The sequence below is a fragment of the Lithobates pipiens genome, unplaced genomic scaffold (assembly GCF_037356315.1).
Source record: "Lithobates pipiens isolate NorthernLeopardFrog02 unplaced genomic scaffold, aLitPip1_a1.2 Scaffold_13, whole genome shotgun sequence".
NCBI classification, from domain to species: domain Eukaryota; kingdom Metazoa; phylum Chordata; class Amphibia; order Anura; family Ranidae; genus Lithobates; species Lithobates pipiens.
Window position 1 is genome coordinate 143,897,815 of NW_027507718.1, and position 24,947 is coordinate 143,922,761.

A 24,947-nucleotide genomic window follows, 5' to 3' on the forward strand; every position below is an offset into this window, starting at 1 on the left:
AGTTGTAGAGGGCCTCAACATCGAGAGCAGCGAGCCAGGAACCCTCTTGAACTGAAATTTCATCCAACACCCTCAAGAGGTCACTTGCAAATAAGAGATCAATCCTTCGACATGCGGTCGAAGGAAATAGTCAACGAATGCACTTGCATTCTCAGTAAGGCAGCCTTTCCCTGCAGGGGCGTACCTAGAGCATTTGGCACCCAGGGCCCGTCCTATATCTGGCACCTCCCCCCCCAACTGTAAAAACACCCACAAAAAAACACCCTCCTCTGCCAAGATCAGTGTTTTTTAATTCTGCTTTCTATTTTAAATGGCGCTGTTGGCTACCGAGTAAACCGGAAGTGACACTGTACTGTCGCTTCCAGTTTTCTACATCGGAGACCTGATCAAAGGCAAGTTCGGCTTTGTTCGGGTCTCTGGCCAGCTGGCTGGTGGCTCAAGTCTGCGGGTGGGATGGGAGACCTGGGCGGAGCTGTGGGGGGATGGGGACGTCCCCTCCCGCTCCTTGTAATAACAGCTGATGCTGTTCATCCATGGTAGCCAGTGACAATAGACAGGACAGGACAGAGGTGTCAGTCACTCAGGTGTTAGCAGATGCCACATTTTTGGACAGATTGTGCCGCGGTCCAGAAAGTGGAGAGCTGGACTGGAGCTGCTATGAGGGAGACATCAGAGTGATACAGCTGACAATACAAAGTATGGCCCATGTCTACTGTCCTCAGGGACAGATCTGATCCAGATATCCCACTGTATGGCGATCTCTGGATCGGATCTGTCCCTGGGGACAGCATTGGCATTGATGATTTGATTCAGATTTGGGAACTGACCTTCTGACAAGGCGTGTTGCTTGCTGGACCGTGGATGGGATCTGATGGCCGCAGGGAAGATGGCAAGATGCCGCTGTGTCCTGCTGCTTGCTGGATGAATCTGATGGCTGCAAGATGTGGGTGTAAGTCCCCCCCTTTATCAGACCAGCTCATCTACTCTATACCTGGTTTGTGAACACAGCAACACCACCCCCCCTTACCAGGTAAGATCACAGCTCAGCTACTATAGGTGGGTGGTAGACACAGAGCAATATACAGCACACACATGCATTCTGCAACCTGTATACAGCACACGCCTGGATTCTGCAACCTGTACATAGCACACGCCTGCATTCTTCAACCTGTACATAGCACACGCCTGCATTCTGCAACCTGTATACAGCACACGCCTGCATTCTGCAAAATGTATACAGCACACGCCTGGATTCTGCAACCTGTACATAGCACACGCCTGCATTCTGCAACCTGTACATAGCACACGCCTGTATTCTGCTACCTGTATATAGCACACGCCTGGATTCTGCAACCTGTATACAGCACACACCTGGATTCTGCAACCTGTATACAGCACACTCCTGGATTCTGCAACCTGTATACAGCACACTCCTGGATTCTGCAACCTGTATACAGCACACGCCTGGATTCTGCAACCTGTATACAGCACACGCCTGGATTCTGCAACCTGTATACAGCACACACCTGGATTCTGCAACCTGTATACAGCACACACCTGGATTCTGCAACCTGTATACAGCACACGCCTGCATTCTGCAACCTGTACATAGCACACGCCTGGATTCTGCAACCTGTACATAGCACACGCCTGCATTCTGCAACCTGTACATAGCACATGCCTGTATTCTGCTACCTGTATATAGCACAAATCTGGATTCTGCAACCTGTATACAGCACACGCCTGGATTCTGCAACCTGTATACAGCACACGCCTGCATTCTGCAACCTGTACATAGCACACGCCTGTATTCTGCTACCTGTATATAGCACAAATCTGGATTCTGCAACCTGTATACAGCACACACCTGGATTCTGCAACCTGTACATAGCACACGCCTGCATTCTGCTACCTGTATATAGAACAAATCTGGATTCTGCAACCTGTATACAGCACACGCCTGGATTCTGCAACCTGTACATAGCACACGCCTGCATTCTGCAACCTGTACATAGCACACGCCTGCATTCTGCAACCTGTACATGGCACACGCCTGCATTCTGCAACCAGTACATAGCACACGTCTGCATTCTGCAACCAGTACATAGCACACGTCTGCATTCTGCAACCTGTACATAGCACACGCCTGCATTCTGCAACCTGTACATAGCACACGCCTGCATTCTGCAACCTGTACATAGCACATGCCTGTTTTCTGCTACCTGTATATAGCACAAATCTGGATTTTGCAACCTGTATACAGCACACGCCTGGATTCTGCAACCTGTATACAGCACACGCCTGCATTCTGCAACCTGTAAATAGCACATGCCTGTATTCTGCTACCTGTATACAGCACACGCCTGGATTCTGCTACCTGTATACAGCACACGCCTGGATTCTGCAATCTGTATACAGCACACGCCTGCATTCTGCAACCTGTATACAGCACACGCCTGCATTCTGCAACCTGTACATAGCACACGCCTGGATTCTGCAACCTGTACATAGCCCACACCTGGATTCTGCACCCCCCCCCACATCAGGTCAGCTACACTATACATACTACACAGCAACCCCCCCTTCTATGACAGGCCAGCACAGTAAGGATGGCAGGACAGACACACTCCTCCAACGTCTTCTCACAGCTCACACATTCCCTATCACCAGCTCACCTTGGCTCTCAGCTTCAGCTAGGGAGGTTTAGACTCTGGAAGATGATGTGGACACAGTGTGTAACAGCAACCACCCCTGCGCTGAATGATGACACACTCAGCTCGGCTGCTCAGCAGTGGTGGGTGGAGCTAGCAGGGGAAAACAGAAACTAGACCATACTATTTCGGCCGCAGTGCTGGGGGTGTTCCAGCTCACGAAAAACTCACAAAAAACAGAGCAGCCAGAGCCAGGGATTCCCTTCAGGATTATGTCAGACTGTCTGAGTGCAGAGTGAACCCCATAGCAATGGCACCCAGCCTCTTACACCCCCCTCAATGTGTGGCACCTGGGGCGGAACGCCCCCCCGCCCCCTGCTTGGTACGCCCCTGTTTCCCTGAGACTATTGGACGCCCTGGTGGATTAGTGGCATTCTTGTGGATTTTCAGCAAAGCATACAAAGCAGCGATTTGGGGGGCTGAAATGTTCAAAAATTCCCAAGTTTTTTTGGTTATTAGTCCCTGATAATAAGCTGAACTGAGTAGTTGTCTATACTTAGTTATAGTATATTGGACGTGACTTTCAGGAATTTTTCTATGCCCTTCCCGGTTTCGTAGGAGCTTAGCAACCATTGATTCATACTGGCAATTATCCATTACCACCAAATTTCCTCCTTTGTCAGAAGTTTTGGTGACACTAGTTTCTTATTGTAAAGAACAAAGTGCCTCTTTTTGCAGAGACGTTAAGTTGTATTGAGTCACACCCTGCCATTTTGCAAGCCCAAACATTGGGGTTACCCTGTAGGGCAGGGAAACTAGTTGATTTGGGTTTGTAGTCTTTCGGGATGGAAACTATGGGAGGAGGGACAGGAGAGGTCAGTGAGGGTGGCTCCTGACCCAGGTGCAAAGCGTCAGCCTCAGCAAGGTCCCGTCTCAACCATATGTCCCTCATCCCATAGCTCCATTAGATATTCCATAGCTTTAATATCCTTGATACTCATCTCTTTCCAAAGAGGATTCTCCAAATGCTGGGTCTGAGTCAATGGTTGCAATTTGTCGTACAAAACACGGAACATACGTTTTCGCGAGAATAAATTGAGACCCTTAATTCAAACACATCAACTGTTTGTGTAGGACAAAAGGTTAGGCCAAGCTGTAGAACTGAAATTTGGGCCTCAGTGAGGACATTTTAAGATATATTGATTACATTGAATTGATTTTGGACTGTTTCAGGTGCGGTGATGACAAATCTGTTGACTTTTTCGAATCGTGTACTGGTTGAGTGGAGATAGGTGCTGTGCAAAAAAACAACTTGGTGATTGTCTCCTCATTCCCCCCCCCCTGTTGGGGTAGGCAAGGCCTGAGCAATCACCGAGTGGGTTGTGTCCATGTGAGAATTTACATTACTGTTGGTGCTTTTGTGCAGTTGTTTCTTAGACATTGTCAAATGGTCAGGTGTCTGTAAAGAAGAAACAGGATAGTGATGAAGTATCAGAATCCGTTTGTTCAAAAGTCACTTCAGTCTGATTTTTCATGGTTTTAGCATTGCGTCTCCTATTTCTAAGAGGTGCCCAATTGTAGGCCTGACTGTTATAATAAGAGAGATCGTCTCTCATGAACTTGTTTTCTTTAGTTTTCAATAACTCAGTTACATAAGATTCAAGTCCATCCTTGAGTGCAGTTTCGTGTTCAGCAAAACACGCATCCAAGGTAATGGACTTGTTGCCGTCGTACAGCTTTTCTATTTCTTTGTCCAAAAGTGTCAACTCATTAGTATGACAGCAAAAGAGCTTCATCATTTGGGCAGAACATTGTTACAAATTTGCCTCCCATTGGGATTTGAACTCTAGTCTATGGATAGTGGGAAAAATTTGAATTCTCAGGCCCCAAGGAGACATCTGGTCATCCGTATATTTGGTGAAATACCATTTGTTTCAATATATTCTGGATTTTACAGCATCCTTTGGAGAAAAAAACGATCCATAGAAAGACCCCCCCCCCCCCCCCCCCCGTTGCATTTTGTGACCTATGGAAAGTATCCATAAGGCCCTTAAAGGCATTGCCGAAATAACTAGCCATGAGAAAAGGGGTAAAACAACAAAAACACAGAATAAAATAGAAATATATAGCAGAGAAAGCATGAAAAAAAAAAACACAAAATCACTGACAAAAAAGATTAACGGTACATCTACGCATGACAAAAAAATGTAATTTGATCAACACTTCATCTTAAAAGTGATGGGTGGGTAACAACTGAAATGAAACTTCAATGCAATGCAACCTGTCAACTAGCGTTTGGATTTATCCACACGCTGGTGCTTTTGATGTCCCTTATCCATCCCACTATAGACCAGCAAGTTGCTTAAATCTAATACCGTTACATAGTTAGGTTGAAAAAAAGACACAAGTCCATCTAGTTCAACCACAAAAAGTAAATATCATGCAATCCCATATACCCAATTCTATACCCACAGTTGATCCAGAGGAAGGCAAAAAACCCCAACAGAGCATGATCCAATTTGCTAAAGCAGGGGAAAAAATTCCTTCCTGATCCCCGAGAGGCAATCGGATTTTCCCCAGATGAACTTTACCTATAAATGTTGGTACCCAGTTATATTATGTACACTTAGGAAATAATCCAGACCTTTCTTAAAGCAATCTACTGAGCTGGCCAGAACCACCTCTGCAGGGAGCCTATTCCACATTTTCACAGCTCTTACTGTGAAGAAACCTTTGCGTATTTGGAGATGAAATCTCTTTTCCTCTAGACGTAAAGAGTGCCCCCTTGTCCTCTTTGTTGACTGTAAAGTGAATAACTCAACACCAAGTTCACTATATGGACCCCTATATATTTGTACATGTTGATCGTATCCCCCCTTAATCTGCTCTTATCAAGAGTGAATAAATTCAGTTCCTCTAATCTTTTCTCATAGCTGAGCTCCTCCATGCCTCTTATTAGTTTGGTTGCCCTTCTCTGCATTTTGGCCTAAATGTATGACTAAAACTGAGTTTATTGGGTTTTTCTAATAACAAAAAGTAGAAAATATTTTTTTGTTTCAAAATTTTCGGTCTTTATAACGTTTATATCGCAAAAAATTTAAATTGCAGAGTCAAATACCTTTTAAACGAAAGCTCTATTTGTGGGAAAAACAGGATGCAAATTTTGTTTGGGTACAACATTGCATGACCTCACAATTACCAGTTAAAGCAGCGCAGTGCCAAATTGTAAAAAGCCCTCTAGTCATTGACCAGCCAAATGGTCCGGGACTTAAGTGGTTAATACAAGAAAGGGCTTTGCTTGCTTTGGATACTGCAGCTTGGCATTGCATGCTATTATTGAGCTTATGATTTACCAAAACCCCCAGATCCTTCTCCACTATGGATCCCCCCAGTTGTACTCCCCCTAAAATGTATGATGCATGCATAGTCTTAGCCCCCAAGTGCATAACTTTACATTTCTCAACATTAAACCTCATCTGCCACATAGACGCCCAATTAGAGCATTGAGGTTGGCTTGTAAATTGGAGACATCCTGTAAGGATGTTATTCCACTGCATAGCTTGGTGTCATCTGCAAATGGAAAATGTCTGGAAATGTTAGTGATTGATTCAACCTTTGAACCTACCTTAAGGTAATTTTTGCTAAATGGGGATTCCTTTTTTTTTTTTCCTCCAGCTTAGCCACCTTATTTAATATATATGTGTACAGACATTTTTTTATAGATTTACTATTATTGCCCTTCTCTGCAAGCAATTTAGACGGCTTTGCTGGCTGATCGGTTGTCTCTTCTTTTCAATCAATTTCCAATTTTTCTCATCTTCATCTGTGGAATTTAAGCAAATGTGGCGAGACCGGTTTCTATTTTTGATCATCGGTTTCTATGTCCTTGTATTCTCAACGTTTGTTATTATTTGTTGCTTGGTCCTGAGATTACTAAGCCAATATGCTTTTTTTGCTATGATGCATTCATATGTTTTATTGTCATTTATTTCAGCATACAAAAGAGTCGCACCATCAATCGCCTGAGGAAACTCTGAGTGAAACATGTCGTGAGTGGTAGTGCCCTGTATACACATTTGATTAATTTATCCTCTGTCTTGGATGTACTATTTTGTTTTTTTTTCTCTCATGTTTTTACCATTTTGTAATAAAAATTCTCATATTTTTTACCCATGGTGGTTAGACCTCTATATTTGACACCTTTAAAAGTCCTGAGGTTTGTTACCTCTTAGCCCTGTTTTTTCTGAAACTTTTTATATTGGGGATGTGGTGTCTTATAATTTGATCTCTTCATCTTGCTTTGCATTTTATTTATTTTAAAGTAACTTACTTGTGCATACAGTAACTGATTGCTGCAGGAGCCAGAGATGAGACTACCTGCCTCCAATGGGGGGAAAAAACAATGCCAATGGAGTGGCAGAACCCGGGGGTTCTCAGGAAAGTAGCACTGGATCGAAGTGTCAGGGGTAAGGTAGGACTGTGGTGTCCATCAGCCTAACAGCACAGAACGCCAGGGGATGGAACAAGGGGGCCAAACATGTAGCCTTGATGCTATCCGGGGAGAATGGCAGCACCAGTACAGCTGCAGTTGGCCAGGGAGAGCAGAGGAAACCTCTTGCGGCTCGACTTCTGGGTTGGAGCTACTGTCACCTGACCAGACGTGTCACACCTCACACAGGCTCCAGCGAACACTGTTTCCCGACTTGGTTGGGGATGACCTCAGCGGAAGGAGGACATGGCTAATGCCCACGGCTCAGTGTGGAGAGGCAGGACACAGCGATTCAGCTGCGTTCGGAGTGGCGGGGCATAGCGTGGCGTGCAGATAGATGAGGTCATCCCAAAATTTTTAGCGGTCACAGCATCGATGCCGAATCGCAATGCATTGATGCTCCGAATAAATTCAACACCCCTAAAAGATGCACATCATGGCTACTTAAGAGAAGGTTTTGTTTTTGAAAATAAAGCTTTGTTAGTTTAAAAGGAAAAAGAAAACTGGCACCTACGTTTTTTTTTTTAGCTGGCTCCTGGATTCAAAGCAAATTTTGTCAAGCCCTGTTTTGATTCTGTGTGCTGTCTTTGACCATCTGATCCCTACATCACATAAGCAGTGTTGAGCAGACCAGAACATTCTGGTGTTAATATCAAGTCCAATGTCTTGCTCCTCTCACACGCTAATTCCACTGTATTGCAGGGGTGTGCACAGGCACAGGGGTGAATGTTGATGTCATCGAGGCGGAGCTTCTTTTGGCCTCATCCTGAATTCCTACCAAAGGTAGTGACAGGTTTTCATTTAAACCAGAATATTATTCTGCCTACTTTTTTCCCAGAGCCTCGATCTAGGGAAGAGACTACATTCCCTTGATGTAGTGAGAGCGGTCAAGGTCTATTTAAAAGAGACAGCTCAGATTCGCAAAACAGATGTTTTGTTTGTACTGCCAGAAGGTCCTAAAAGAGGACAGGCAGCATCAAAATCTGTTTCCAAATGGATTTGTCAAGTGATTGTTCAAGTTTATGGTCTAAAGAAGATAATTCCTCCTTTTCATGTTAAAGCGCACTCCACCAGGGGTGTTTGTGCCTCTTGGGCTGTGCATCACCAGGCCTCTATGGCTCAGATATGCAAGGCTGCAACTTGGTCTTCAGTCCATACATTTACCAGATTCTATCAAATCGATGTAAAAGGTCATGAGGATATTGCCTTTTGGGTGTAGTGTACTGCAGGTTGCAGTATATGTCCTCTAGCCTCTTAATGCTCTACCTTTTGTTGAGTCTTCCTCCCTTCAGTTGCCATTGCTATGGGACATCCCACATAGTAACTACTATGGCCCTGTGTCCCCTGATGTATGAAAATAAAACAGGATTTTTAAAAACAGCTTACCTGTAAAATCCTTTTCTTTGAAGTACATCAGGGGACACAGAGGTCCCTCCCTCCTTTAGTGTACACGTATATTGCTTGGCTACAAAACTGAGGTACCCAGTAGTGGGAGGGATTTTATAGGGAGTGCACTTCTTGTCTTGGGGCATGCCAGTGTCCATCACCTGAAAGTGGCCTATAACCCACATAGTAACTACTATGCCTCTGTGTCACCTGACGTACTTCAAAGAAAAGGATTTTTACAGGTAAGCTGTTTTTAAAAATCCTGTTTTCTTTCCTAATAGTTGGAGTGACTTGCTGGCTGGTATGTGAAAATTATAGAAATGTTTGTATTAACAGAACTGAGCAGGTTTGATGTAGACTTATTTTGGGAAGGCAGTATGTTACAAACCTCTTACATTTTTTTATGTAATCCATAGGTTTTTATTCAGAAACAACAAGGAGAAGTGCTGGGTGTGACTATTGTGGAATCGGGTTGGGGATCTCTACTTCCTACCGTTGTCATTGCAAATCTTATGCATGGAGGACCAGCAGAGCGCAGTGGAGAGCTGAGCATTGGAGATCATGTAATATGTGTCAACGGCACAAGCTTAGTGGGGCTTCCCTTTTCTACATGCCAGGGAGTAATACGGGTGAGTTAGGAACTCTATGCATGTATACTCTTCATAACCAAACTGTGCAGTTCACATCTTATAAATGGTTTTAAGACTCTGTAAAGCAGACTGCAGATCTGTAGAAAATTAGAAAAGGGTGGCTTGTTCTTAAAGACTTGTATTTTACAAACTATTATTATTTGAAAAATAATTATTAGAAGGAAGATAGTAAGTAGCCATTTTAGTGATTTGATCATACATGTGAAAGAGACCACAGCTCAAAGCACCCAGTGCTCAGTACAGTTTTGACAGGCTGCGCTTCAGGACTTTCTGAGCAAACCTCTTCTTGCCTGCCACAAATTGCTATTGTCAAGTGAGACAACTCATCATAGTTATAGACCATTAGGAATGTGGAGAGGTGGGAGGGACCAGTTGAGCTCCAACACTACCTCAGAATTGTCAGGACTTTTCCTGTCCTAACAGCCAAGCACTTTGGGAGGGTGCCTGCATTTCATACTTGTCGGTTTTATTTTATTTCTTTCATTTTTTTATAAAGGTGTTGGCCCTTTTATAAGGACCTTAATGTGTTAATGTTGAAAAAAATGTATAGTTTGTACACATACTGTATATGTTGATAGGTGTAATGGTTCTCTATTGAGTCTATTGGGTTTACAACTCTTCTCTGCATGCCTTAAACAGTGAGTGTCTATGCCAGTGATGGCGAACCTTGGCACCCCAGATGTTTTGGAACTACATTTCCCATGATGCTCATGCACTCTGCAGTGTAGTGGAGCATCATGGGAAATGTAGTTTCAAAACATCAGGAGTGCCAAGGTTCGCCATCACTGGTCTATGCAGTCATAAACATCCAGAATGGCTCAAAGGCAGGAAATACAGTTTTCCTGCATTGGACTCTGCACTGGACTCTATTTCTGCTAGTTCAAGGTTGATGAAACTGATTCAAAGATTTGAAAATAATCTGGTTGCAATAGATGCACAGAAAACCCAGCTTTAGGGAAAATAATCTTTAATATCCAACAGTACCCACTGACAATTATAGATATAAAAATAGTAACAAGCTCTCTATGTATTTTTTAATCCTGAAGTTACAATTTTCATTTCATATACAGACAAGCAAAACAAATTTTCTCTTATATTCACCGACCGACACAGCTCCTCTCTTAGCCATTGGGTTGTTTGCCCTATTACTAGGAGATACTAGGCCTTATTTGTAACACAACACTCAGAACTCTTAGTTCCGCCCAGGGGATGGTCCCTTGGGCAACAACTCTCCAGTCTGCCAGACAGACCTCAGTTTTATTTTGCCTAGTGAAGGAGAAAGACCTAAGAACCCTGCGGGCCCATCGTTCCGTGCTTTTTTTTTTTTATGCAGAATATTGGCTTTTTGCGCAAGATGAATGATCCTGTGATCTACTATCAACAGTCGGCTGGGTGACAGGCTGGATACCCTTATCCTTGTAGTCTCTCTAGTCCGGTCATCGAGCGTGTGCAAACCAGAGCTCTGCGCTGGGTCGGCCACGATGAAACCTCAGGTCCGGAGGTGGCCGTGAGCTTTTATGCTCCGGGGCACACATATGACTAGGCTACTGATGTCTGCGTCACAGTTGGCCGAGGCCAGCAGTCACCCTGTACTGATCAGTGAGTGGGTCTGTAATGGAATTTCTCCCAGCTCTTCAGGACTGGTAGGTACAGCTCTCCCTGCCTCGGTGGGGCTGAGCAGCTGGGCATTCCCTGGGAGGTTGATTCGAGGGTCCCTCACCTCCCTCTCTTCTCTCCCTGTCCCTATCTTTCCTTCCTGGGGGGATGCTGCATGTGGCTGCTGAGCGGTGTGTGTGTGCCTATACAGGTGTTCTCTGGAGGGCTCTCACCTGGGTTGGGGGGCTGTGCTGCCTAGCGGTGTCCTTGGTCCTATGCTTCATGCCCCTGGAAGGTGCCTGTGAGGTTTTTCTGATGTCTTGTACGACGCTGTGTTCACCTCCATCGTTTTTCGTTCTGTACCTCATGGAGCTGCTGGCCGCTATTTAAGGTGTGGGCGAGGGCAGCATGCCTTCCTGGGCTTCAGCGGCCATTTTCCCAGTGATTTCCTATTCAGGACACTGGCGGCCATATTCCGGAAGCCTGAACACGTCTTTTTAGTGTTCTCTAGCAGCAGCATGTGCTCATATGCTCTCACAACCATTTTCCCTATGTTTTATGTCTTTCTACTGGACGCTGGGCGGAACATTTTATTAAAGCCTGAGCACATTTCAGAGTGTTTTGGCGCTAATTACAGCGGCTGCCACCGACACAGCTTTTGTTTCCTCTGCACTTGGGAGCCCACAGGGACTACAGGAACTCCTCAGGGTGGTGTGTCCAGCAGGAAAGAGCCCCTCAGCCAGCGACAGCAAGGAGGGTGGGACTGTCACTATCCTAAGTCCCCTTCGAGTGGCAGCCAGGGTAGGGTCAGCATGGCTTCAGAAACTGGCGTTTCTTCCCCCGAAATCCAGGCAATTGCAACCGGGTCATCTGCAGACTGACGGTGGTCCTCAATTCATTTGTTGCCAAGATGGAGGCGGTGCGTGGGAAGAAAGGTACACTAAAGCGGCCACGGCCCCCCTCCCCCCATCCTCTGGGGAGAGCTCTGACGCAGACTCGGGTCCTGCTGAGGCTGGTGACTCCTACTGTCTTGTCAGATGATGCTGACTAGGACCGTTCGGATAGTGAGGATGAGTCCCCGTCCGGGCGCGAAAAAGTGCTTGTTGAAGCACTTATCACAGCTGTGTGTGACACCCTGAACATTCAGAAGCCAGCAGATCCCTCTGCTGATGTACCGGTCCCTTTTGGGTCCTGCAAGCCAGCACGTTCACCTAAGGTGTTCCCGTATCTGACTTATTTTGACACGTTCATTTACAAGGAATGGGGTCGCCCGCAACGGACTTTTTCGGTCCCCAAATACATGGCGGTGCGTTTACCCTTTTGAGGAGCCTTCTCAAAAAAAATGGTCGACTCCTCCGGTCATGGACCCCCCAGTATCCAGGTTAAATAAAGTAATCACGATCCCATTTGAGGGGACTTCGGCATTCAAGGATCCCACGGACAGGAAGGCTGAGGCAGTGGCTCGTTCCTGGTTTATGGTTGTGGGGTCAGCCGTGCGACCAGTACTGGCATCCGCACTTGTGTTGCAGACACTGAGTGGGGAAAACTTTTGCAGCGCAAATTGGGGGAGCAACAGGATTCTCCTGTCTGCGGGGAACTTGCAGACCAACTAGTGCAAGGCCTTAAGTACATCTGTGACGCAGCCCTGGATACTCTGTGACAGACCTAGCTGGGACCGATGCTCTTGGAGGGGACTGAATGCGAGCCTCTTGCCTTGTGATTATGGGCCCTCACATTTGGGGGAACGGTGCTCTTTGTGAGCTGCATGCCTGGGGACCCCTGAGGTGGTGTTACTTGGATTCAGGTCCGTGCCCCCCCCCCCCCCCCAAGACACAGACTCTGGATATGTAAATGCCATGTTAGCAATAGACTGAATCACACTATTGGGATACAAACTTTTAGATGCTAATGTCATCACCTCCATCCACCTGTCTGTCTTGTATAATGTAAATGAGTCTAGTCTGGCTTGACACAGATTCTAAAGAGTATTTCACCTATTGTTTGTGCTAATTAACCTGCAATTGAATTGTTAGTGAGCTAGGAGCCGAAAAGTCTTATCCCTCAGTCAACTAGTCTGAGTGTTTTGATAATTAGCTCATGCTAATTACAGTGGTGTGAAAAAGTGTTTGCCCCCTTCCTCATTTCCTGTTCCTTTGCATGTTTGTCACACTTAAGTGTTTCGGAACATCAAACCAATTTAAACAATAGTCAAGGACAACACAAGTAAACACAAAATGCAATTTGTAAATGAAGGTGTTTATTATTAAAGGTGAAAAAAAATCCAAACCATCATGGCCCTGTGTGAAAAAGTGATTGCCCCCCTTGTTAAAACATACTATAACTGTGGTTGTCCACACCTGAGTTCAATTTCTCTAGCCACACCCAGGCCTGATTATTGCCACACCTTTTCACAATCAAGGCATCACTTAAATAGGAGCTGCTTGACACAGTAAGGTCCACCAGAAGATCCTTAAAAGCTATACATCATGCCGAGACCCAAAGAAATTCAGGAACAATTGAGAAAGAAAGTAATTGAGATCTATCGGTCTGGAAAGGGTTGCACTCCATCAAGGGGACTCCCTGGCATCCTTCGACATCCAGGATGCGTACCTGCACATACCCATATGCCTTCGGCATCAAAAATTTCTGCGGCTTGCAGTCGGGGAAGCCCACTACCGGTTTGTGGCTCTTCGTTTTGGTCTGGCATCAGCCCCCCGAGTCTTTACCAAGGTATTGCTCCGATAATGTGGGATCGCGATCGTGGGATACCTAGACGATCTCCTCCTGAGGGCATCTTCCGCCTCAGAATTAGAGGAGGATGTGGCGATCACCATGCAGACCCTGCAAGAATTTGGGTGGCTGTTGAACCTAAAGAAGTCGGTGATTGTACTGACCCAGCGTCTGGAGTACCTAGGCTTGCTGCTGGACTCCCAGGGGAGCGAGAGTGTTTCTCCCTTCAGACAAACTGCAGACTCTCAGATCCGTGGTAAAACTGCTTATGAACCGCAAGTGGTCGTCACTCCGCTTTTGCATGCGAGTACTGGGACTCATGGTAGCCTCCTTCGAGGCAGTACCTTATGCCCAGTTCCACACCAGAGTCCTGCAGAAGGAGATTTTGACAAAATGGGACTAATCTCAGTTGTTCCTGGATCGACTGATCCAGGTGAGCCAGTCGGAGCCTCGCTGGTCTGGTGGTTGAGGTCCCCGGTGATTCAGTCCATAAAATCGTTCCCACCTCTGAAGTGGACAGTGATCACAACGGACGCCAGTCTATCCGGCTGGGGTGGAGTGATGGTGGTTCAGTCGGCTCAAGGCCTCTGATCGACTGAAGAATCCACGTTGCCGATCAATCTGTTCGAATTGAGAGCAATCAGGCTGTGCCTCTCCACATGGTCAATGAGACTGCAAAAGTGTCCGATCAGGATCCAGTCAGACAACGCCACTGCAGTGGCATACGTCAATCGCCAAGGGGGAACAAGAAGCTCAGCCACTGCATGGGAGGTCGCTCACATACTTTGGTGGGCAGAGCGACACGTACCGGCTCTGTTGGCCATTTACATCCCGGGAGTGGAGAACTGGCAGGCGGACTATCTGAGTCTCATAGTTATTAAGGTTGAATAAAGACACCAGTCCATCCAGTTCAACCTGAGTGAGTGTCTACAATTGGCACACTCACGTCGGTCCCTACCCTCAAGGAGCCCACAATCCAAGGTCCCCATTCATATTCTAGGACCAATTTTGGACAGAAGCCAATTAACCTACCTGCATGTCTTGGATTGTGGGAGGAAACCGGAGTACCAGGAGGAAACCCACGCAGGCACAGGGAGAACATGCAAACTCCAGGCAGGTAGTGTCGTGGTTGGTATTTAAACCAGCGACCCTTCTTCCTGCTAGGTGAGAGTGCTAACCACTACACCACTGTGCTACCCAACACACATTCTGGACCCAGGAGAATGGACATTGCATCCGGAGACATTCAGGTTACTGTGTCTGAAGTGGGGCACACCAGATGTGGATCTTCTGGCCTCCCATCTCAATCGGAAGGTGCCAAAATTCGTGTCCAGGACAAGAGATCCGTGGGCAGACACCTCAGACGCGATTGTGGCTTCGTGGGATCAGTACCAGCTGATCTACGCCTTTCCTCCACTGAAACTGTTGCCACGCCTGCTTCGCAGAGGGGTTCCTAGTGATACTGGTTGCCCCAGATTGACCTCAGTGTCCTTGGTACGCAGACCTGGTGTGTCTGCTGGCAGACGCTCCCTGTCGACTGCCCGTTGCGAGAGGACCTTTTGTCTCAAGGTCCAATTCTCTATCCTGTTTTACCATCGCTGGCTTTAACGGCATGGCTATTGAGAGCCAGGTGTTGAGGAACCGGTGTCTGTCAGACTCGGTGATCCAAACTATGTTAAGAGCACAAAACTTTTTCTTCCCTGAAGATATACCATCGTACCTGGAAGGCCTACATCTCCATGTGTGAGGAGAAAGGATGGCATCTGCGCTCCTGTTCTATATCCAGAATCCTGCTGTTTCTGCAGCAAGGGTTAGACCAGAAATTGGCGTTAAGCACCTTTAAGGGGAAAATTTCAGCCTTGGCTGTCTTTTTCCAGCTATCCCTGGCGTCAGTGAGTACCTTCGTTCAGGGGGTACGACATGTAGTCTCTCCGGTGCGTCCACCGTTACACCGTTGGGATTTGAACCCGGTGTTGGCGCTTCAAAAACTGCCATTTGAAAATATCAGGGAGATTACCCTGTTGACTCTTTCTCAGTAAGTGGTCTTTTTAGTGGCCATCACATCGGCCAGGAGGGTTTCGGAACTGGCGGCCTTGTCCTGCAAGTCGCCCTATCTGGTTATCCACAAGGATAAGGTGGTGTTGCATCTGCAACCGTCCTTTCTACCAAAAGTGGTCTCGGCTTTTCATATCAATGAGGACATTGTATTACCATCTCTGTGTCCTAAGCCGAAGCAACCTAAGGAGGTGGCCCTTCACACTCATGGACATGGTTCGGGCTCTGAAGGTGTATTTGTCTGCCACGGCTCCCTTTCGGAAGTCAGACTCACCGTTTCGGTGGCTGGTCCAAAGAAAGGCATGGTGGTCTCGTTGGCCACCATTTCCAGGTGGATCAGACAGATTGTAATACAAGCCTATGCCTTGAAGGAGCAGGTGCCCCCATTTTCGGTCACGGCCCACTCCACAGGGGCAATCGGAATGTCTTGGGCCTTCCGACACCAAGCGTCTGTCACTTAGGTGTGTAAAGTGGTGCCTGTTTTGGCCGCAAAGTTTTGCAGGCGGCCGTATAACGTGCAACTGAATACTATATATATATATATATATATATATATATATATATATATATATATATATATATATATATATATAATTTTTTTTTTTTTAATATTTCCTTTTCCTGGTTTTTCGATAAAAACATACTACTGTCAAGTTAATGCGCTGTTGCATTACATTCCACAGTTTTTGGTGCGGTTATGGGTAGTCACTCCTGTTGAGGGTACCCTGGTTTTTGTGGTGTTTTTTTTTCCACGCACTGTTGTTTTTTGTGGGTAAAGTTTCACTAGTTCCCACTTGCCATGGTGGATGAAGTTTCTGTGCTATTTTTCCCACCCCTCATTTGGCACTGCTTGGGGATGTCCCAATGGCTAAAAGAGGAGCTGTGTTGGTCGGTGAATATAAGAGAAAATAGGATTTTTTGTACTCCCCGTAAAATACTTTTCTCTGTAATTCACCGACGGACACAGCACCCACCCCTCCTTTTTATCTTTACGTTATACTACTTGGTGACGTACTGAGGTCTGTCTGGCAGACTGGAGGGTTGTTGCCCAAGGGACCGTTCCCTGGGCGGAACTAAGAGTTCTGAGTGTTGTGTTACAACTAATGCCTAGTATCTCCTAGTAATAGGGCAAACAACCCAATGGCTAAGAGAGGAGCTGTGTCGGTCGGTGAATTACAGAGAAAAGGATTTTACGGTGAGTACAAAAAATCCTATTTAAACTCTGAATGCATTTTGCATAGTTGGTGAGATTGAAAAAAGACACAAGTCCAACCTGTGTGTGTGCTTTTATGTCAGTATTACATTGTATATCCCTGTATGTATTGGTCATTAAGGTGCCTATCTAATCATTTTCTTTTTTAATTATCAATGCTCCCCGCTGTAGCTACCACCTGTGGAAGAGAATTCCACATTCTTATCGCTCTTACAATAAAGAACCCTCTGCGCAGTTTAAGGTTAAACCACTTCTCTTCTAATTTTAGTGAATGGCCACGTGTCCTTTTAAATTAACTTTCACGGAAACGTTTTATCCCTATTGTGGGGTTACCAGTAAGGTATATCCACATTGAAATCATATTCTCTCTCAAGCGTCTCTTCCCCAGAGAGTCTAAGTTCAGTGCTTTCCTCATAACTAAGGTCCTCCAGTCCCTTTATTAGCTTTGTTGCCCTTCTCTGGACTCTCTCCAGTTCCAGTACATCCTTCCTGAGGACTGGTATGGCATATTTCAGGTGCGGCTGGACCAGAGTCTTGTAGAGTGGGAGTATTATCGTTTTATCTCTGGAGTTAATCCCCTTTTTGATGCATGCCAATATTCTGTTGGCTTTGCTTGCAGCAGCTTGCATTACATGCCATTGCTGAGCCTGTCCTCTACTAGGACCCGCAGGTCCTTTTCTATCCTAGATTCCCCCAGTGAGTAGATTGTATTCATATTTTTGCCACCCAAATGCATTATTTTACATTTTTCTATTTTAAACCTCATTTGCCATGTAGTTGCCCACCACATTAATTCAGATCTTCTTGCGAGGTGTATTTCCCTGTTTTTTGTTTTTTTTTACTACCCTCTGAACTCACCCCTGTAGCCAGTTTTCAACCATGTACTCACTCTTTGGTCCATGCTGACAGACCTTGGTTTGTACAGTAAACTTTATGGGGAACTGTATCCATTCCTTTATCTAGAGGTCAGCTCACCACCTCATTGAAGGTTAATAGGTTGGTTAATAGGTTGGTTCGGCAAGAACAATTCTTCATGGATCTATGCTGATTACTGCTAATGATACAGTTTTCATTACTAAAATCTAGTATATAATTGTCAAGGCTGGGTTCAGCCGTTCCTTCTCTGAGCTGGCCGCTCAGCTGTCAGCTAATTGCCAGCTCCTATCTCTCCACAGTGACTAACCTGCTGATATCCTGCTAGTCAGTCCTGGCAACTTAAGCCGTCCAGCCCAGATGATCTCTGCCTTCGCCTTAGTCTCTGTGATGTTGACAATCTCCTGCATTCCTATTAAAGACTTGCTTGGCTGGCATTCCTTCTGGCTCCGAATCCTGCTTGCTGTTCCACTATGCTGTTCCCTGGCTTCCTGACTTTCTGACTTGTCAGACTATCCATTCTGGTTCATAAAAGCTGGCTATGTTTTGACTGTGTTTACTCTGTTTAGCTTTTATTATTAAACAACTGGAATTTAACTGTACTTCTTTCTCAGTCCGATTCATGGTTTCTGACAGTAGGCAAAGGCCATGAATTCAGAAGATGCAGTCAATTCACTTGGTAATATTTTTTCCAGATTGGATGAGCAGGATCACCGCATGGATCAGTTTGCCATGGCGTTATAAACGCTCCTGAGTCACATGGCTCATCTGGAATCTCCCACTGTCGTTGCTTCAGTACAACCTGTGTTGCAGGCTGTCCCTGCTGCTGCTCCAGTCTCTGCAGGCACCTGCCTTGAGTATTACCTCTATAAGAGGGATGTGTGGTTCCATTCCGCTTTCCCAGCGATTTGGGGGCGATCCAGTCCAATGCAGAGGGTTTCTCAATCAGGTTGAGACATACTTTGAGATGCTGCCTCTGGCATTTCCCACGGACAGAAGCAAAGTAGGTTTAATGATATCTTTGCTTTCTGAGAAAGCCTGGGCAAACCCTCTTTGGGTAAATCAAGACAACAGGTTTTTGCATCTCCCAGTTTGTGGCTTAAAAGGGTATTTGACGTTCCCACATGCTCCGCTTCTGCTGCTAAGTGCCTCGTGTCAGAGTACGAGTACTGTTGCCGATTACGCCACTGTATTCCGTAATGTGGCATAAGAGGTTGCTTGGAACAATGAGGCCCTTATGGCTGCTTTTTCTCATGGTCTCTCGGATACAATCAAGGATGAGATAGCAGCCCGAGATATAAGCCCTGCGCTGGAGAAGTTGATCACATTTGCCATCTTCATGGACTCCCTTTTATGGAGCGCTTGTGGAAGCCTCCCGTATATATTTGTTTCACATCTTTGCAGTACCACCCTTGCCTCTCTCCCTTCCCATGCCTCCTGGTACCGAGTTGGTCTGTGAAGATGAACCCATGCACTTGGGGTTCACACGTCTCTCTGCGGATGAGAGAGCCCTTAAGAGGAGGGAGAGATTGTGCCTTGTGTCCATGTAGGTCACTTTTTGAAGTCTAATGGAAAAAAAATCACTCAAAAAGAGTGTGTGTCCTCTATGGGACTTTACATTGGGTTTCTGGCACTCAATATTAGTACAAGAGTAAAGAACCAATTTCTTAGTAATTTTATAGCTTTCAACAATAAATATATTAACTATGACATATACCAAAAACATCTAAAATGGATGTGCATTGAGGATATTGGAAATATACACGAGACATTAAACCAATTCTATCGGAAAATAATAATACACAATAGAAATAACCCAACATTTCGAGGTGTTTTGGAAGTAAACCTCTTCTTCTTCAGGGGTAGTGGGTTTAATCACATCAAAGTCTGTGTCTACAATAGAGCAAGAAGAAAAAATAGAACAATAGCTGTAAGTATGTACAGTGCTATAGGAAATCAAAATATTAGCAGTGAACATGGCCAAATTGATCAAATACATAATAACCATATTGCACAAAACGGTACATATATAGGTACTGACCATGTATATTAGACTCTCCAAGACATCTGTAACATCCAGTAGCAGATCGGTCTGCCACATCTCCACAGGGACAAGGAGACAATCGGGACAAAGAGAGGTGGAAGTAAGGGGGGAAAAGACCAAGCGTCAGAAGAAAGCCCCAAAGATAGACCCTAGGTCCCCCAGATGGGCAGTGGGCCACAGCTATAGCAGCAGTTCCACAAACGACACCCCCAACAATGCACGTCCCATTCCGTAAAGGGGGTAAACCAGGACCAAAATTAAGGAAATGGTTCTCCACCTCTTCCAAGTCACTAGAAGAAATATATAAAAAGGTTGCCATGTAACAAAATCTAGTAAGCCTTGCAGGTACATGTAAAGGAAAAAAAAAATTATATACATATAAATTATATACATACAGTAAAATTTGGTAAGTTAAGACACCCTCAATCCTGACTCGCAGTGTATGTAACCACAGGTATAGAGAGACAAAAAGAGACCATGCTTAAGTGATCAGTCTGGGGGTAGAATGAAGGTTATAATATAATATTTCAGCTGTGTTAGGCTTCAGAAATCTGAAGAAATCAAACACAAAAGAGCAAAGTATTAGCTCTCCACATCAGTGCTGAGCTTATATAAAGATCATAATTCAAACAGTTTTATCAGCTAATGAACTTTCCAAGCTGGGTTCAGTGTCTCGCACTGCTCTGTGGTTTGCTGCAGGCAGGAGGAAGTGATTGCAAAGCACCTGTTTAAATACATGTCATGCAGTAAAACCGCCCTGTGATTGATCAGCTGTTATGTGAGGGAGGTACGGCAAGAGACATGCTGGAATTGGCTGGATGCCTCCCGAGTGCAGTGGCATGTGGCACCACCCCCGTACGCCACCTGATTGCATACAGAGGTGACATCCAATTAAGATGCCGCTATGGCGTGCCTACATCAAGCAGCTCCGTGAAAGCCGGAGCTGCATGGCACATAGGTGATGTCGCCCGCGATGCAGACCCGATGTGTCCATTGGCATGGTAACCATGCATACCGACTGCCAGAAGGGAGACCAATCACCCAAATATCTGTCAATGCAGAGCTGCAGGGAGGATAGGGGAGCTCCATCCGCAGCTTGAGAGGTGTAAGGCTTACGCACCGCTCCTCAGCGGCGCCCAAAAGGGTGCTGCATATGAGAGAGTGCGTGAGCATGACGCCGAGGTGCGCAAGTTGAGCCCCATCGCATAGTGGGATGGACAGGGGGGAGCAATACAATACATCCTGGGTTTTCAGACCCTCCATCCTGCTGAAGGGCAGTGCGTAAGCCTTACACCTCTCACGTTGCGGTGGGGAAGGAGCTCTCCTATCCTCCCCGCCGTTCTGCGTTGACGCATGACACTGGCGGGGTCCCACCCCTTTGGTACTTCAGCCAGAGGGGAACTGACGGGACCATTTACCCCTGATATCACTCAGACTTTTTAGGTATGGAGGGAATCTGTCAGGACTTTGGGGTCAAAGCTTAGTTTTTCTGCACACTACCACACATGTATAGTGTGAGCAGGGCACAAAAAAAACAATGTTTCCTCATATGGAAATGGTGTAAACAAGAAAAGAGTATTTGTGTCAGATAAAGACAAAAGTGAATACCATGACACGGGGTCTCTTCGTGTCTTTTATGATGGGGGCTATGCTGCCACCTTCCGGTGATGTGACAAAACGTTAGGAAATCCCCTGCCAACCAAGCATAGCTTTAATATTTTTTGTCTTAGGTGATGGTCATGCCTGTCCTGTCTATGCACTCTATACTGATATTTTGCTTTTTTTTTTTCTCTCGTTATGAAGTTAGTAGGGGAATGTAGTGCATCATGAGTGTAATTCTCTCTCTTTCTCTCTCTCTCTCTTTCCCCCTCTCCCTCTCCCTCTCCCCACTTACATATACGCTCTTACACTCCTTAATTTACCTTTATATACATTTACATTCACTTTGCTCATATGTTTGCAGGGTCAACTGATGGATGCTCTACCAATGGATGTGCCCATTGTATAGTTATTTCAATACATCTTGGGTTTTCAGATCCTCCATCCTGATCCTTTTGTGGTTGTTTGCTCCTTTTCCTGGCTGTTAGTCCCTGTGGTCTCCCACCCACCTGGGTATTTGCACGGATCTTGTCGACCTAAATTGTTGAACTCACTGGAAACTAGGTGATTTTTGAGGGACCTTGCCCGCTTAAAAAGTAAATGATGGATTTTTACTCACAAATGGGCCTATGATCGGGTCCATGGATAGGACATGCCAGTATTTGTTAGTGATTCTTTTAATTGTTTCATGTTAGTTGGAGAATCTCATTATAATTGAGATGGGGCTGGTTTTCCTATTTTTTGATGATGGATTATATAGCAGATACTTTCTCGGTCTCAATATGGCCCTATTGTATGCCTTTTTGAGACAGGTATTTGAATAACCGTGTAGAAGTCTCTCCCTTAAAGACTCAGCCTCACTTTAAAATGTTAAATTGTCAGTACAATTTCTACGTATCCTGAGATACTGGCTAAAGGGAATGGATGCCACCTGTGCTTTTGGGTGAAAGCTGCTGGCATGCAGTATGGTGTTGCCCGAAGTTGGTTTTCTATAGAGGCTACTGCTAATACGACGATTTCATCTTTGTTAAGCTTGACATCCAAAAAGGTTATAGAAGATGTATTCCATAACCTTGTGAATGTCAAGTTTAAAGTTATTTTTATTGAGTTCATCAAGAAACAAATCTAACTGGTCATGTGAACCTTCCCATATGAGGAAAATGTCGTTGTTGATAAACCTATACCAAAAACTGATATTCCTCATAAATGGACCCATCACCTCGGATTGGCCAATCATTCGTTCCTACTCCCCCAGGTACAGATTGGTGACGTCCCCATCGCAACACCCTGTACTTGGCGGAAGTGGAAACCATTAAAAGTAAAGTGATTGTGTTGGAGAATAAACTCAAGGGAGCCCAATAGGAATTCCCCAGTTTTTTGGTCAAACCTATTATCCTGAGAGATAACATATCTAATACATGTTATGACCTTCTCATGAGGTATGGAGCTATATAATGCCTCCAGGTCAATCGTTACTAGGATCAACATGGAGGAAATGCACAAGCCATCCAAAACCTACAACAAGTGCATGGTATCCCATAATTAACTCGGGAGATTGATTACATATGGGCGTAAGTGCCCATCAATGAAGGTACTAAGATTCACGGTCAGTGACCCATTGCCAGATACAATGGGTCTGCTCGAGGGGCATTTCATGCATTTATGCAATTTTTTTTAGGGAATAGAACGTTGGAATTTTCGATTGCTTTGTCCTAATTCCCATTCAGGCTTTGATATGTCGACCAAGAGCAGAGTCCACCAAGGAATAAAATTCCTGGTTAAATTTCTCGATTTTATTTGCATTGATTTTGCAATACCATTTTTGTTTTCCAATATTTTCATGCACATGTCAACATACCCAGTGTTGACTATAATAAAAATATTACCCCCCTTATACGAGGGCTTTGTTATACCCAAATATTTGAGTGTTTTCAAAGCTAGTCTTTCATCTCTTGATAAATTGCCCTGTCAGAATTATTCATTTTAATTTTGCATATCTCAGTAACTACTAATTCTCAAAAAGGCATATAATAGGGTCATATTAAGACTGAGACAGGATCTGCTATATAATCCATTATCGAAAAACAGGAAAACCAATCCTATCTCAATTATAACGAGATTCTCCAACCTACATGAAACAATTAAAAGAATCACTAACAGATACTGGCATGTCCTATCTATGGACCCAATCATAGGCCTATTGTGAGTAAAAAAAAACATCATATACTTTTAAGCCAGCAAGATCCCTCAAAAATCACCTGGTTTCCAGTAAGTTCAACAATTTAGGTCGTCAAGATCCGTGCAGATGCCCAGGTACGTTTACCTGGGTGGCTGCAGCTATTGCCGTTATATGAATACGGCACTCAGTGTGATACTCCCCAATGGTGAAAGAGATTGCCCGAAACAACATGCCAACTGCCAGACAACGGGTGTATCTTCTGTGGTGTGATTGTTTTTGTTTTTATGTAGGCAAAACTATCCAGCCATTTTGGTGTCGTGCCTACCAACATATTTTGTCAATGAACATGCAATCTTAGTCTTCTACTGGGAAGAGATGTCACAGATCTACACTATGACATTACTCCTAAGATATCCTTCCTTGATATTGGATAGGATGAATTTTGGGAATACGGGGTAGGGACACCAATAGACTACTCCCGCAGTCAGAACAGAGGTGGATATTTTGCTTAAATGCAACTAAACCACCTGGCCTGAATGGAGCAATTTCATACAGGCCCTTCTTGGAGGGTTTCTCATCTGGAGGGTCCGAGTGGTAACCCCTTGAATGAGAGGGTCTTTTTGAATAGGTTTGTTGAACATTACCCTATACAATCTATGAAATTGTAATATATAATCATCACCTGGGCTCTCTCTAAAATATAAAGAAAATCCTCTGTCAATTAAGGGCTTATGCGTACCCAGTGTTTTTTTATGATTTCTAATTTTTCTTTATAATTATCACTTTTATTTATTTTTATTTTTGTTTATATCTATCTGGTGTTTAATTTTCAGCACGCTATGTAAGATGTATCTTCAGAATCTGTAATGCAATGTATCACTGCAATATTCTCTTTTTGGTATAATTGTCTTTCCATGAAATCCTATCCAGATAATTGGGTGATTGGTCTCCCTCGGCTGCTGATGGATTAGAGGACTTCACAGGTGGGTAGTGTAACGACACCCCGAGTATGAAAGGGGTTAACGTTGTTTAGGAAATTCCATTCCTTGAAAACAAAGGCAGCTGCCAAACACTCCAATCATCTGAACAAGAAAGCCATACCAATAATTCTTCCCCAAGTACGAGACATGGCTCTGTGTTGAGGGTCAGCAGGAAACAGACTCTATATTTCAAGCACATGTTATACGGATCCCACTTCCAAACACTTCCCCCCCCCCACCCTTGGAAAACAGGGCGGGTTAAACTTTCCAATGACAATGGACACACAGGTCAGGTGTGTTTTAACTTCTCATCAGTAAACAGTCTGAGCAGGGGGGCTGCTGGAGGAATCCCCCTCCCTCTTTCCTCACAGCAAGACACTTACACATCCCATAATAGTTGAGGCAGACGGCCACAGTAGAATACAGTCACACCCCAACCTATCACAGCAAATGGTACACAGCAAAACAAAACAGCATACATTATATATATATAGCATTGCGT

The 24,947-nt window shown here is 44.9% G+C and overlaps 1 protein-coding gene across 5 annotated transcripts in view; it reads left to right on the plus strand.

Moving 5' to 3' along the window:
* The window catches only part of APBA3 (amyloid beta precursor protein binding family A member 3), a 245,134-nt gene that overhangs the window by 175,361 nt on the left and 44,826 nt on the right, over window positions 1-24,947 (plus strand). For all 5 annotated transcript variants that reach the window (XM_077475672.1, XM_077475668.1, XM_077475669.1 and 2 more), the window contains one exon: window positions 8,943-9,155. In XM_077475672.1, coding sequence (XP_077331798.1) covers window positions 8,943-9,155 — 213 coding nt within the window. The remainder of the gene's footprint in view (window positions 1-8,942; window positions 9,156-24,947) is intronic.